This window comes from Amblyraja radiata, chromosome 14 (assembly GCF_010909765.2).
Source record: "Amblyraja radiata isolate CabotCenter1 chromosome 14, sAmbRad1.1.pri, whole genome shotgun sequence".
In the NCBI taxonomy this organism is placed as follows: domain Eukaryota; kingdom Metazoa; phylum Chordata; class Chondrichthyes; order Rajiformes; family Rajidae; genus Amblyraja; species Amblyraja radiata.
Window position 1 is genome coordinate 37,646,648 of NC_045969.1, and position 15,602 is coordinate 37,662,249.

The 15,602-nt window shown below is 41.3% G+C and overlaps 1 protein-coding gene across 3 annotated transcripts in view; it reads right to left on the reverse strand.

The window, feature by feature from the left end:
• The window catches only part of LOC116980693 (limbic system associated membrane protein), a 1,768,528-nt gene that overhangs the window by 41,983 nt on the left and 1,710,943 nt on the right, over window positions 1-15,602 (reverse strand). For 2 of the 3 annotated variants that reach the window (XM_033033154.1, XM_033033153.1), the window contains one exon: window positions 6,152-6,187. The exons of the other annotated variant lie outside the window; for it this stretch is intronic. In XM_033033154.1, coding sequence (XP_032889045.1) covers window positions 6,152-6,187 — 36 coding nt within the window. The remainder of the gene's footprint in view (window positions 1-6,151; window positions 6,188-15,602) is intronic. 3 annotated transcript variants of the gene reach the window in all.

The window sequence follows — 15,602 nt, forward strand, 5'->3', positions numbered from 1 at the left end:
CCAACAACTTGTACAGCTGCATCATGATATCCCAACTTTTATTCTCAGTATCTTTCCCAACAATGGCAAGTGTGCCAACTGCCTTTTTCTCACCATACCGTCCACCTTCCTTGCCAGTTTTAGAGATCCATGCATCTCTACTCCCAGTTCTCTTTGTTCCTCTATGCTCTCCCTGACTATCATTTACTGCATAGGTCCTGCACTGGTTTGATATACAGTAACACAACACCTCACACTTGTCAGTGTGATCGCTGGTTGGTGTGAACCTGGAGGGCCGGAAGGCCTATTTTCACACTGTATCTCTAAAATCAAGTCTCTTAAATGCCACTATTGTATCTTCAGCAATCATCATCCCTGGCAGCATGTTACAGATACTCACCACCCTGTGTAAAATACTTCTCAACATGCTTCCTTTAAACTTTTCCCCTCTCACCCTAAAGCTATCCCCTCTAGTATTTAATTTGTTCATCCTGGGAAAATGATTCTGACTGTCTACCCTCTCTATGCCGCTCAGAATTGTATTTACTTCTATCAGGTCTTCCCGTAACCTCCAGAGAGGTTCCAGAGAAAACAATCCAAGTCTGTCCAACCTCTCCCTGAAGCTAATATCCCCTAAATCCAGGCAGCATTCTGGTAATCCTCCTTTGCACCCATTCCAAAACCGCCAATGGGATGACCAGAACTGCATGCAATACTCCAAGTGCAGCCAAACCAAAGTACAGAATAGAATAGTAAAGGGGCTGTCCCACTGTACGAGCTAATTCAAGAGCTCTCCCGAGTTTAAAAAAAAAATCAAACTCATGGTAAGCACGCTAGAATGTACGTTGCGGGTACGTCGGAGCTCGGGACGTCTCTTAGCGGCTCGTAATGCTAACGGCAGGTACTCGGGAAACGCGGTAAGCTCGGGAAGACTCGTGAATATTTTTCAACATGTTGAAAAATGTCCACAAGAGCCTCGAGTACCTACGAGCGGCTTTTACCGTAATTATCGGAGTTCGAATCAGGGGAAACTCGGGAGAACTCTTGAATTAGCTCGTACAGTGGGACAGCCCCATAACAATGAACAGAAGAAAAAAATGATCAGCACTCATGAAACTTTGTGCTGGCTACAGTTAGGACTTTTGCACAAAGGAGGAAAAAATAGCATTGGTGCACTTTTTGTCCATTTTAAAGCAGGTCAGTGAAAGGATATGGCCAATAGATGGCATTGTTTTCCACTACATACAGTAAACATGATAACTGATAAGTGGAGAATACAGTCTCAGGTGCTCATCCAGTGCGATTAAATTAAATGCATCGTTTTTATCTGCTGAACCTTAGGCGAGCTTGTTGTTAAAATTTACTGAGAACTCTACAAAGAAAGTTAAAACTACCGCAGGAGAGGATTTGCTCCTTGTAATTAAATTGTATTGTCCTCTTTATAAGTGGGCTTTGATTTCATTATATCCAACACACAAATACTTTAATAAATCTGATGAGTTTGCAGAAAGCTCTTTTAATGCTACTTTATATGCTAAAATACTTTATAAAGTATTACTACTTTATATGCTATCGTCACGTCTGATGAGTGCTACTGTTCATGTATTGTTTGTTGTAACATATACAAGCTTATAATTAACTAAAGTTAATGAGTTTAAAGCTGAGCCCACCTGCAGTGGGAACAATTGGTGCCTGGTAGCAGCCTGCACTGGCGGTCATGTGCACAGTCACGAGGATAAACCAGATGTTGAGGTGCCTTGCTTTATTATTCACGGCAATAGAACCAGCATTTATCTCACAGTGATATCAATAAAATTCAAGGCTACTGACAACAACAATGCAAATGCACAGCATCTGATATCACATTGAGAATGGATGTGCAATGCAAATTTGTATCTGTGGCTAGACACCAAATGCTAGAATAATTCAGCGGGTCAGGCAGCATCTCTGGAGAAAAGGAATAGTTGACTTTTCAGGTCAAGACCTTTCTTCAGACTGAGAGTCAGAGGAGAGGGAAGCTAGAGGTATGAAACGGTTCAGGAAAATATCAGAGCAGGCACTGATGACTAAGGATAGGTGGAGCCCACAATGGTCCATTGTTGGCTGTGGAAGAGGTGATAACGAAGGAATATATGGATGCAAACAGTTGAACTGGCAGGATGACTAGGGTGGGGGTGTGGGAGGGGCGGAGAGAGAGGGACTGTAGGGGTTACGTGAAATTAGAGAAATCATCACTCATACCACTGGGTTTTAAGCGGTCCAAGCGAACTATGAGGTGCTGTTCCTCCAAGTTGCATGTGACCTCATTCTAACACTGGAACCCAAGATAGAGAGGTCAGTATGGGAAGGGGAACTGGATCTAAAATGTTTGGCAATCGGGAGATTGCGAAGGCCAAGGCAGACTGAGCGAAGGTCTTCAACAAAGCAATCATCCTGTCTGTGCTTCGTCTCGCTGCTATATAGGAGTCCACATCAAGAACAACAGACACCGTAGATGAGGTTGGAGGAGGTGTGAGTGAACCTCTGCCTCATCTGAAAGGACTATCGGGGTCCTAAAATGAGGTTTTGAATCTTTTAAATCTTTATTTCAACAGCAGATTGCCTTTATCCTGTATCTGTACACTGTGGATGGCTTGAGAGTAATTATGCACAGTCCGTTCGCTGACTGGATAGCACACAACAAAAAGCGTTTCATTGTACTTTGGTACATGTGACAATGATAAACTAAACTAAACTAAAACATATTTAAAAGCTTTCAGAATGAGGTCTGGGCATTATCGACCTTTCCCTAACTTTCCTTTTAAGATCCATCTTAGAAGATAAATCCTTTGAACTAAGCACACGTTAATTTTGGCCATCTACTGTTGTTATTATTTGAAAATCTTTAATTGTTTTCATTCCTACTTCATGATCTCAGTTGGTTTTTTAATGAAGTTTGGTTTTGCTGATCATGGTAAAATAAATGTTTAGTTTAGTTTAGTTTAGTTTAGTTTGGAGACACAGCGTGGAAACAGGCCCTACAGCCCACTGAGTCCACGCCGACCTACGATCGCCCAAACACTAGTTCTATCCGACAAACTTTACAAAAGCCAATTAACCTACAAACCTGTGCGTCTTTGGAATATGGGAGGACACTGGAGCACTTGGAGAGCACGCTGTCACAGGGAGAACATCCAAACTCTGTACGGGCAGCACCCGTAGTCAGGATTGAACCTGGTATCTGGTGTTGTAAAGCAGCAATTCTACCACTGCATCACTGTGTCACCCCAAAATCTATATACCGTGATTTTGAATGGAGATTTTTGGAATATTTAAATAGACAACAATACAAAGTGAAATAAAGAGGAGAGCAGAAACTGGTGGAAATGGACAGCAGCACAGAGCGAAAGACAAAGATATTGTTTAAAGCCTGTGATCTCTCACAGAGCTATAATCATGATTGTTCACATCCAGGGAAGTAAATCTTTCAAATGAGTGGCATGTATAGGTCTCAATAAACGTATCACTTGTATTCCATCCAGGTTGAAAAACACCTTTCAGTCTAATTCTCATTGTAGCTTTTAATTATATGAAGACATTACAATGCAGGAGAACAAACTATAAAAATTGGAAAAAACTAGAGAATCATGAAAACATACTCTAATATTTTTTAACGAAATGGGTTACGAAAATAATAAATGCAAAGATATCCAGGGATCTTTGTACGTAGGAATGAACTTTCATCTGTAGGTAGAGTACAGAGTGCTTTAAGTGACTAACCTCGGTCTATATTATACTCTTGGGAGCAAATTTCAATGAATGACAGACTCATTCTAGTGCTATTTAAACTTTCACTATTATTTGCGCAGGGCAATTTTGACAATGTATTTCATATAATGGAACTAAAATCGAAACTATCCTAATCTATTCCCAATGACATAGTTCCATGGTTCAGTGAGAAAAGTACCATATTTGGATGGTGACTATGAGCTATTAAGATCTTTGATTGCCTTGTATAATAAATCTTCACACATATGTGGTGGGGTGTGAAGAAGGGCAATGATATAAAATTATACATTTAAATTACAGAATTCCATCAAATGATTCATTCAGGTTGAAAAATCCCTTTCACTCTATTTCTCATTGTAGCCTTTAATTTTATAAAGATATTTGAAGGCACTGATCTTACCTATTTCTATTTAGCAGTGGGCCTTTTGCAAGCAATTGGAGAAATTGAGAAATTAGATTTGAAGTTTGCCATTATATATTTTATTTCTTTGTCAAATACACATCAAAACGTGTGATTCCACTTCCTTTGAACAGTAAAGCTCCATGCAGCAGGGATATAGCAGTTCACTACATTGCGCAGAAGGGATTGGAACTTGGAAGCCATCCAAGTGGGCAGCGCGGTGACACAGCAGTAGAGTTGCTGCCTTACAGCGTCAGAGACCCGGGTTCGATTCTGACTACGGGTACTTGTCTGTACGGAGTTTGTACGTTCGCCCCGTGACCTGCGTGGGTTTCTCCAAGAACTTCGGTTTCCTCCCACACAACAAAGACTTACAGGTTTGTAGGCTAATTAGCTTGATATAATTGTAAATTGTCCCTAGTGTGTGTTAGATAGTGTTAGTGTGCGGGAATAGTTCATCGACACGCACGTGGTGGGCTGAAGGGCCTGTTTCCGCGCTGTATCTCTAAATTAATACTAAAAGTAAAAAATTATAAGATAAGGATTAATTACCACAATTTTCTGCCTCTGTTATTCTTAAAGTAAGGGATCACGGGAATGAAAGCAGAAAACTCTGTAATGCTGTAAAAACTCAGCCAGTCATCAGCATCTGAGGAAGAAGAAAGCAATTAACATTCAAGTCTGTTCTGAGGAAGGGTCTCTTTCAACAGATGCTGCTTGACTGGCTGAGCCTTTAAGGCATTTCTATTTTGTTTCAGCTTCCAGCCATCTGCCATTCTGATTGAATTGTGGCATCCAAAATGAGAACGTTAAGTAATTTTGGGCAGAGCAGAAGTACATTACAGAGGTAAAGAGTGCACACAAGAGAGAGATGTGCTAGGTACACAAAATTGCTGGGGAAACTCAGCGGGTGCAGCAGCATCTATGGAGCCGCCTATTTCCTTCGCTCCATAGATGCTGCTGCACCCGCTGAGTTTCCCCAGCAATTTTGTGTACCTTCGATATTCCAGCATCTGCAGTTCCCTTTTGAGAACAGAGAGATGTGCTAGATAGTTCTATGACCATCTTTGGTTCTTGAAGTGTAACTGGACTTATCTGGGTGTGGGTGTACAGAGTGATGTTTACTTGGGAAGTGGATTCAACACAATATTCTAATCTCAATTAGGACTGATGACAGCATAATGACACAGTTCGTAATGTTGCCGTTAATCCAGCTGACATCAAGATTGAAACTGCTTGAAACAGCTGTGAATCATAGCAAGTGGTATCCAACTGTGAATGAAATGGTTCTTTGGTGTCACATTAATTCATTATGCAAAAGATCATTCAATGTCCCCAAAATGTGTCGCCAAATAGAGTACTTTTAGTTTATTTAGAGATATAGCATGGAAATAGGCCCTTCAGCCCACTAAGTCCAAGTCAACCAGCGATCCGTGTACACTTGCACTATCCTACACACTAGGGACAATTTACATTTTTTACCGAAGCAAATGAACCTACAAACCTGCACATCTTTGGAGTGTTGGGGGAAACCGGAGCACGGGGAGAACGTACAAACACCGTACAGATAGCACCCGTAGTCAGGATCGAACCCTGGTATCTGATGCTATAATGCAGCAACTCTACCGCTGCGCCACCATGCCCAAGTAGCCGTGGATATTTTCATTATGCTCTCCTGCATTAAGACTTCTTTGTACAGTTACCTGCTTCACATACCCAAGAGTATAATAAATCAAACATTGATTGCTGTTTGAAACAAAACAAGGTTAAGCTCTCTGCCCCAGTATTGTAGGAGTTAATTAACTTTTGATATTGCGACTCTCAGATGGTCCATCTCATTTACAAAGGGCAATGCTTTAGCCTCATTCCATCAACAGGAATCAGTATTTGTCGAAATGCATCTTTGGTGTTTTAATTGTCTACAGCACAATGCCTTCTAAGAGATAATTCTACTGCTATCTAATCTAATAGAAGTGTCTAAAGTCGTGTCTAATCCATACTGACCTTGAACAGGGTTTGGAATAGTTGGCAGGATATTTTCTACAGAAGGAAAATGGAAAAAGTACATACATGCATCAGGATGCCAAGCCACAACAATAAACACAATGAACACAGAAGGTTTGCGTTCATAAAATGGTTTGCTCGTACAAGTTGTCTGTTAGCCTGCAATTCTGCCTCTCCATTTGCTTTTGTCATTTTGCTGTATAGTCAGACGACGGAGGACGCTGGACAAAGGGCAGGTAAGAAGGAACCAGGAGTCTTAACTTAGGTGCCAGCAAGGTCGGCTACGGGAGACGCCCCCGGGTCATGAAAGGTTGACAAAGGTGAGGAGAGGGACGACGGTTCGCTGGACGATCCAGATGGAGGTGACGGCTTCAATGGGTCTTTATCGCCAACTGTAGCTGGGACTCTGGAAATGGAGCCAAAATCTGGCGAGTCTTGCATGTGATGTTGTTATGCATTATGACCTTAACCAGGGATTGGACATATGCATGGCAATAATCTTACTGAAGAATTTACAACTTTTCTACACATGAGAATAAAGAAGAACCATAACCGCACCCATCGTCTACCCTGGCATAAATAAACATGGAAATTCGATGTTCGTCGAGGCCAAGTGCCAAAGTTAATTTTATTGCATCATACAGATTAAGTCACCTTTAAGATATTGAAACGAAAAAGGCTCACAAAGAGGCACAGATAGGGTGGAGAGTCAGAGCCTTTTTCCCCCAAGATGGAAAGGTCAAAGACTAGAGAACATAGCTTTAGGGTTAGAGTGGCAAACATTAAAGGAGATGCTTTTTACACTGAGGAGGGGTGGATGACTGGAACGCGTTTTGTGGGGGGATGGTGGAGACAGATATTATTATGTCTAAGAGGCTTTTTAGATATACATATGGATATGAAGGGAGTGGTTATCGATCATGTGCAGGCTGATGAGATTATCTTGCCATCTTGTTCAGCACACACATTGTGGGCCGAAGAGCCTGTTCCTGTGCTGTATTGTTCTGTTTTATATTTTCAGTTTTTTTTAATAATCTCATGCCTTTACATTAAAATAGATTTATTATATGGAGTTTAGTAATAAACTATTGTGAGCAGCTTTGGACTCTATATCTGAGGAGGGATGTGCTGGCGTTGGAGAGGATCCAGAGGAGGTTTACAAGAATAATCGTGGGGTTGATTGGGTTAACGTAGAATGACCATTTGAACGCACTGGGCCTGTGCTTGCTGCAGTTCACAATGATGGGAAACAAGGAAAGGGCAGACGAGTTGAACTGTACTTTGGTTCTGTCTTCACTAAGGAAGACACAATCTCCCAGATCTACAAGGGGACAGAGGACCTAGGGTGATTGAGGAACTGAAGGAAATTCACATTAGTCAGGAAATTGTTTTGGGTATACTGATGGGACTGAAGGCTGATAAATCCCCAGGGATGGATGGTCTGCATCCCAGGGTACTCAAGGAGGTGGCTCTAGAAGTTGTGGATGCATTGGTGATCATTTTCCAATGTTCTACAGATTCTGGATCACTTCCTGTGGATTGGAGAGTAGCTAATGTTATCCCACTTTTTAAGAAAGGAGGGAGAGAAAGCTGGGAAATATAGGCCAGTCAGCCTGACTTTGGTGGTGGGGAAGATGCTGGAATCGATTAATAAAGATGTAATAGCGGCGCATTTGGATAGCAGTAACAGGATCAGTCCAAGTCAGCATGGATTTACGAAGGGGAAATCATGCTTGACTAATCTTCTGGATTTTTTTGAGGATGTAACAAGTAAAATGAACAAGGAAGAGCCAGTGGAAGTAGTGTACCTGGACTTTCAGAAAGGTCCCACACAGGGGCAAAATTAGAGGACATGATATTGGGGGTAAGGTGTTTACATGGATAAAAAATTGGTTGGCAGACAGGGAACAAAGAAGTAGGGATTAACAGATTTACGAATTACGAATTTATGAAATTAATGGATTTACGAAGGGGAAATCATGCTTGACTAACCTTCTGGAATTTTTTGAGGATGAAACTAGGAAAATGGACAAGGGTGAGCCAGTGGATGTAGTGTACCTAGATTTTCAGAAAGCATTTGATAAGGTCTCACATAGGAGATTAGTGGGCAAAATTAGGGCACATGGTATTGGGGGTAGAGTGCTGACATGGATAGAACATTGGTTGGCAGACAGGAAACAAAGAGTAGGGATTAACAGGGTCCCTTTGAGAATGGCAGGCAGTGACTAGTGGGGTGCCACAAGGCTCAGTGCTATTGCAGCTATTTACAACATATATCAATGATTTAGATGAAAGGATTCAAAGTAACATTAGCAAATTTACAGATCACACAAAGCTGGGTGGCAGTGTGAACTGCGAGGAGGATGCTATGAGAATGCAGGTTGACTTGGACAGGTTGTATGAGTGGGCAGATGCATAGCAGATGCAGTTTAATGTGGATAAATGTGAGGTTATCCACTTTGGTAGCAAAAACAGGAAGGCAGATTACTATCTAAATGGTGTCAAGTTGGGAAGAGGGGAAGTACAACGGGATCTGGAGGTCCTTGTTCATCAGCCAATGAAAGTAAGCATGCAGGTACAGCAGACAGTGAAGAAAGTGAATGGCATGTTGGCCTTTATAACAAGAGTAGTTGAGTATAGGAGCCAAGAGGTCCTTCTGCAGTTGTATAGGGCCCTAGTGAGACCACACCTGGAGTATTGTGTGCAGTTTTGGTCCCCCAATTTGAGGAAGGACATTCTTGCTATTGAGGGAGTGCAACGTGGGTTTACAAGATTAATTCCCGGGTTGGCAGGACGGTCATATGTTGAGAGAATGGTGTGGCAGGGCTTGTATACTCTGGAGTTTAGAAGGATGAGAGAGGATCTTATTGAAACATATAAGATTATTAAGGTTTGGACATGCTAGAGGCAGGAAACATGTTCCCGATGTTGGGGGAGTCCAGAACCAGGGGACACAGTTTAAGAATAAGGGGTAAGCCATTTAGAACGGAGACGAGGAAACACTTTTTCTCACAGAAAGTTGTGAGTCTGTGGAATTCTCTGCCTCAGAGGGCGGTGGAGGCAAGTTCTCTGGATACTTTCAAGAGAGAGCTAGATAGGGCTCTTAAAGATAGCGGAGTCAGGGGATATAGGGAGAAGGCACGAACTGGGTATTGATTGGAGATGATCAGCCAGGATCACATTGAATGGTTCGAAGGGCCGACAGGCCTACTCCTGCACCTATTGTCTATTGTCTAAATGTGAGTTTATTCACGTTGGTGGCAAGAACAGGGAGGCAGATTAATATCTGAATGGTGTCAGGTTTGGAAAAGGAGAAGTACAACGAGACCTGGGTGTCCTTGTACATCAGTCACTCAAAGTAATCATGCAGGGTCAGCAGGCAGTGAAGAAAGCTAATGGCCTGTTGGCCTTCATAACAAGAGGAGTTGAGTATAGGAACAGAGGTCCTTCTGCAGTTGTACAGGGACCTGGTGAGACCACACCTGCAGTATTGTGTGCAGCTTTGGTCTCTTAATTTGAGGAAGGACATTCTTGCTATTGAGGGAGTGCAGCGTAGGTTCACAACATTAATTCCCGGGATGGCGGGGCTGTCATATAATGAAAGAATGGAGTGACTGGGCTTGTATTCACTGGAATTTAGAAGGATGACAGGGGATCTTATAGAAACATAAAATTATTAAGTGATTGGGCATGCTAGATGCAGGAAACATGTTCCTGATGTTGGGGTAGTCCAGAACCGAGGGCCATAGTTTGAGAATAAGAGGTAGGCCATTTAGAACTGAATTGAATTTAGAATTTAGAAATTTAGAAATTGAATTTAGAATTTAGAATTTAGAATTTAGAATTTAGAATTTAGAACTGAACTGAATTTAGTAGGCCATTTAGAACTGAATTGAGAAAAAACTTTTTCACTCTGAGAGCTGTGAATTTGTGGAATCCTCTGCCTCAGAAGGCTGTGAAGGCCAATTCACTGGATGCATTCAAAAAAGACTTAGATAGAGCTCTTTGGTCCAGCGGAATCAAGGAATATGGGGAGAAGGCAGGAGCGTGGTACTGATTGTGGATGATCAGCCATGATCACATCGAATGGCGGTGCTGGTCCAAAGGGCCGAATGGCCTACTCCTTTTGTCCATGTATCTATGAGGGGGGGACTTCATTGAAACTTGCCAAATAGTTAAAGGCCTGGATAGTGGATGTGGAGAGGATGTTTCTACCAGAATCTAGGACTAGAGGGCACACCTTCAGAATAAAATAATATATCTTTAGAAAGAAGATGGGGAGGAATTTCTTTAGTCATAGGATGATGAATCATGGAATTCATTGCATAGACGGTGGTGGAGGCCAAGTCACTGGGAGTTTTTAAAGAAGAGATTTACAGATTCTTGATTAATAAGGGTGTTGAAGGTTATGGGGAGAAGGCAGGAGAGTGGGGTTGAGGGAAAGATCGATTAGCCATGTAGACTAAATGGGCTGAATGGTCTAATTCCAATTGTATGATTTATGAACATGAATAAAATAACTTTAATTTTGGAAAATGTTCAATTTAGGAAGTCAGAAAAACTTGTTAAATGGCAATCAATGTTAGAATTCAGATGATGCAACGTTTTTATGCACACTTGGAACTTTCTTGCACTCTTGATTCTTGCTAAATAGGTGGACTATGTTATTGTAATTACCAATGTGCAAACACTATGGCCCAGATATGTGTATAAATAAACAGACACATTTCTGACACCTTCCCACTTGAAATCTCTTTGTTGCCCCATACAGGATATTAAAGGCTGCACCAAAGCCTACATCACAGCTTGTTTGTATTTGCAAGTTAACAAACATGTATTTCAGTGAAAAATTAATTGAGAATTCTACAATAAAGGGCATGAATGATTCAAATTCACCATTCACTATTCGGTAAATAGTTTACGTTAGTTCAGAGAGATAGCATGGAAACAGATCCTTCAGTCCACTGGGTCCATGCCAACCATCGATCACCCGTTCAAACCAGTTTGATGTTATCCCACTTTCTCAACAACTCCCTACACACGAGGGCCAATTTACAGATGACAATGAATATCCAAACCAGCATGTCTTTGGGATGTAGGAGGGAACCCACACGGTCACAGAGAGAGCATGCAAACTCCACGCAGACAGCATCTGCGGTCAGGATCAAACCCGGGTCTCCAGCGCTCTGAGGCAGCAGCTATACCAGATGCGCCACCGTGCCGCCCAAAGGTAAAGGTGCAAAATTCTGCATAATGCATTCCCTGGCAACTTAATCATTGTAATTCAAAACATTTTTTAGGTTTTGTATAATCCTTCAGAATTGCACAAGCTTTAAGGTTGCCCTATTTATATTGGAGATGGGATATATTATGATGACACTGATGGAGGGTAACCATTTCAGATTGCTTTAAAGACAGTTTTAGGTAGTGTCATCATTTAATTGAATTTCGTCAATTTTCATCTTGAATGAAAACCTATTTTCTTCTCATTCATTATGCTCTGGATCATACAGCAAACTATTTGCTGGTCAACATCACTGTTCATCTTCAACCAAAGTTATTCGCATTCCCCGACAGAGACAATCAACACATGAGAACATTCATGTACAGCGACGTTAGTAATGGGAAGTCACCAGTTTATTCTACTTAAAAGACACTTAATATTATAAATAAATAATAATAATAATCAAATCATGGGCAATATAAGGATACATAAGGCATTTAATCCAAAATTGATTTCAATTAAGTACATTTTTGTTGTAAACTAAACCAAGAAAAATAGATATTTAAAGCTTGATCCTGATTCTTACTGAAGAAGCTCTTAGTTTTAACTAACAATGTTCATGAACCATTTGCATGTTGGCTACAAAATAATCCTGTAATTGGTGCAGACTTTTTAATTATAACTATGTAGTGGTAACTAATTTCATCCTGATTTCATGAGGCTCTGTTTTAAAAAATAAAATTATAGCTCTGTGGGAAACAATTTCCACAGGGAAGCACTTGCCCTCTTTCATGGCGACCAGGGTCACCACTCTCAACTGTTGACAGACCAGACAACAGCATTGAGTATTCCTGTTTGCTGTGTATCTGTTCCACCTCAGTAGCAAGCGTGAAGTTGAGTACACTCTGCAAATAATTAACATGGCTAATGTGACCCAACATTATCCAGGCATAATTCTCTCAAGGACATAATTCCAAAAGTCAATCCTTACTTTGGAAAGGCCCCTCAGGGTGATGTTCAGTTAATTACAAGACATCATTAATACTTAGTCATCGAGCGGTCTCATTTAACACTGCTGACACAAACATTTCATTTTCTCAAAGCTTATAATGACAAATCAAAGCACCAACCAACACTACAGAAGTATTAATGACAGAGAGACATTCCCTGGAGTAGATTGTCTGATTCAAATTAATATTTGCGTTAGGGGAATAGAAATTGGAAACCTCAGTGCATCTTCCATCTTCAGTAGCCCCATTGGATAAATCATTATTGCATTACCTTGCTGTTAAGTGCAGCCCATTTAATCTAAAATACATAGTGCAGTATTTTTATAGCCACAATCATGATGTACAATTATAACTTGGAATATCTGCAGCTTTGGTCTGGTTATTTGTTCACCGTTTTCGTTTTCCAGAAGTGTAATAATTCACTTGGAAAACTCCCAGATTACAATTAGATTTACACCATACTTACTGCTTCACTTATTAAAACATACTAATTCTGTTTACCTGGTTAGGTTATTTATAATGGACATTAAAGTGGGCAGCACTGGCAAAGGGAACATTTATTGTATTTTCCCTAAAGACTCTGGGTGCCTCTTTTCAGCCCTTCCATGAAGATACTTGCTCTGTATTGTGAACTAGAGAACACTAAAACTTGGACCCAGCAACAACATAGCTAAACCTGTGTGTAACTCCAAATAAACTAATATTGAAGAGTCAGGCAGCTGCACAGTCCAAAATGTACAAACAATGAACTGCAGATGCTGGTTTATACCAAAGATAGACACAAAGCGCTGGAGTTACTCAGTGGGTCAGGCAGTATCTCTGAAAAACATGGGCAGATGAGGTTTCGGGTTGGGACCCTTCTCTTGTCCCATGTTCTGCAGAGGTGTTGCCTGACCGGTAAGTTACGCCAACACTTTATGACTTTTTTTGTAAATCAGCATCTGCAGTTCCTTGTATCTCTGTTAAGTGGCAAATAGGGGTTTGGTAATCTATCTATACAGTAAGGAACATAAAATGAAGGATGACAATACTTAGGTCCCATTGTGAATGAAAGGATAAAAGGCAGTCTGTGAGCTCCAGAGAAGCAAATCATAGAAGCATTGCAATAAGGGTCGGGACACATCGTTAGATTGAAAAATGGGAGGGGGGGGGGGGGGGGGGGGGGACGGGGGACAACTGGAAGTGAGAAAAGACCAGGACTACAATCCCCCTTACTTTCAGTCTCAAGGATCCCAACTCGAAAAGTCACCTACCCATTTTCTCCAGAGATGCGGCCTGACCCGCTGAGTTACTCCAGCGCTTTGCTGCACAGTCCAAGTTTGTGATAAAAACATAGAAAAATAGGTGCAGGAGGAGACCATTTGGCCCTTCACGCCAGCACCGCCTTTCAATATGATCATTTAAAATCAGTACCCCGTTCATGTTTCTTCCCCATGTCCCTTGATGCCTTTAGCCCTAAGAGCTAAATCTATTTCTCTCTTGAAAACATCCAGTGAATTTGCCTCCACTTGGAAACAGGCGGGTCTCTGCCACTATAAGGCAGCGATTCTACCGCTACGCCACCGTGTTATATTGTGATATATATGTAGTCACTTTGATCACTGCAAATGGGACATTTTACAGTCAATCATTCCAGCAAAAATCTAACATCAACTTTGCATCACACTATAGGAAGCATGCTTCAGTCCATGGCCATTATCAAAGCTCACAGCTCGGACTTTGAATTTCCTAGATGTATGGGAATTTCCACCTTCTTTGATTGAAGGCAAGCAGCAACCAAACATGCACACTGCAATCAGCAAACATGGCACAGAATCCAAAACTTCCAATAAAAGAAATAATTGTTTTAACATCTCCAAGACTAATAGCATAAAGCCTTTGGTTTGCAGATTTTTTGTGTGCTTAATTTCAGCTTTTAAGACCACATTAAATATTAATTGAGCTGAAGCTGATTACATCAAACAATTAGATCACTAAAAGTCCCTAGCTCCAGATTTTTCTTTCACAGCTCTGCCTGAAGGTGCAGTATTAGAAGAGAGAAGAATATACTGTATCCCATGAAACTGTCAAAGCTTAGGCATTTTACAGATGTATCAGAGAACATATTTCATGCGCTTTCCCCCATTTCCAAGAACTATCAGTGACCAAATATAAATCTTTTATATCAATTGTCAAGTTCAATTAGCCTGGAGCACATCCCACACCATGGAATCTGTTCATCTGTGTAGTTGCATGCAACTTCAATTTGTTCAAATTGAAATTCAATCTTTCACTAGAATTAAAACTATGGGGTAGAAATTCATGAATGTTTTGGAGGAGATAATGATGATAGATTTCCAGCAAGTCCTGAAACTGGGCAGCCTGATGCTAATCAGGAAATGAGTCACATAGATTTATAGAGTTATATAGCACGGAAACAGGCCCTTCAGCCCAACTTGCCCACACTAAACAACATGTCCCATCTACACTAGTCTCACTTGCTTCAAGGACAACATCAAGAATACTGAAGAAATTCCACATCACATCAAGCAACTGGGAGCACATTGCACTGGACAGGCACTCCTGGAGGAAATCAGTGCAGGAAGGAGCTGCACTTCACGAAATGGAGAGACAAACGACAGCACCGTAAGGAGAGAGAGAAGGGGGCTCGACGACTACCAACCACCACCAGTCTCCACTGCCCACGTTGCACCAAGGTGTGTGGATCGCGAATCGACCTCTACAGACAACTGCAGACCCACAAGTAGACGACCCTATGGAAAGGACAGTCATACTCATTTTGAGTGATTGCCGATGATGATGAGTCTCAGTTGCCTGTATTGGGCCCATATCCCTCTAAACCTATCCTCTCCATGTACCTGTCTACATTTTTCTTAAACTTTGACATAGTATCTGCCTCAACAATCTCCTCCGGCAGCTCGTTCTATACCCCCATCACTCTTGTTGACAAAGTTGTCCCTCACATTTCTATTAATCTTTATCCATTCACCTTAAACCTATGTCCTCTGGTTCTCGATTCTCCTACACTGTGCAAAAGATTCCATGCATTTACCCGATCTATTCCTCTCATGATTTTGTACACCTCTATAAGTTCACCCGTCCTCCTCCTGCGCTCCAAGGAATAGGGTCCCAGCCTCCTTAAACTTTCCTTACACGTCCACAAGTTATTGATTATAACATGAGGAGACACAAGGAACTGCAGACACTGTTTATAAAA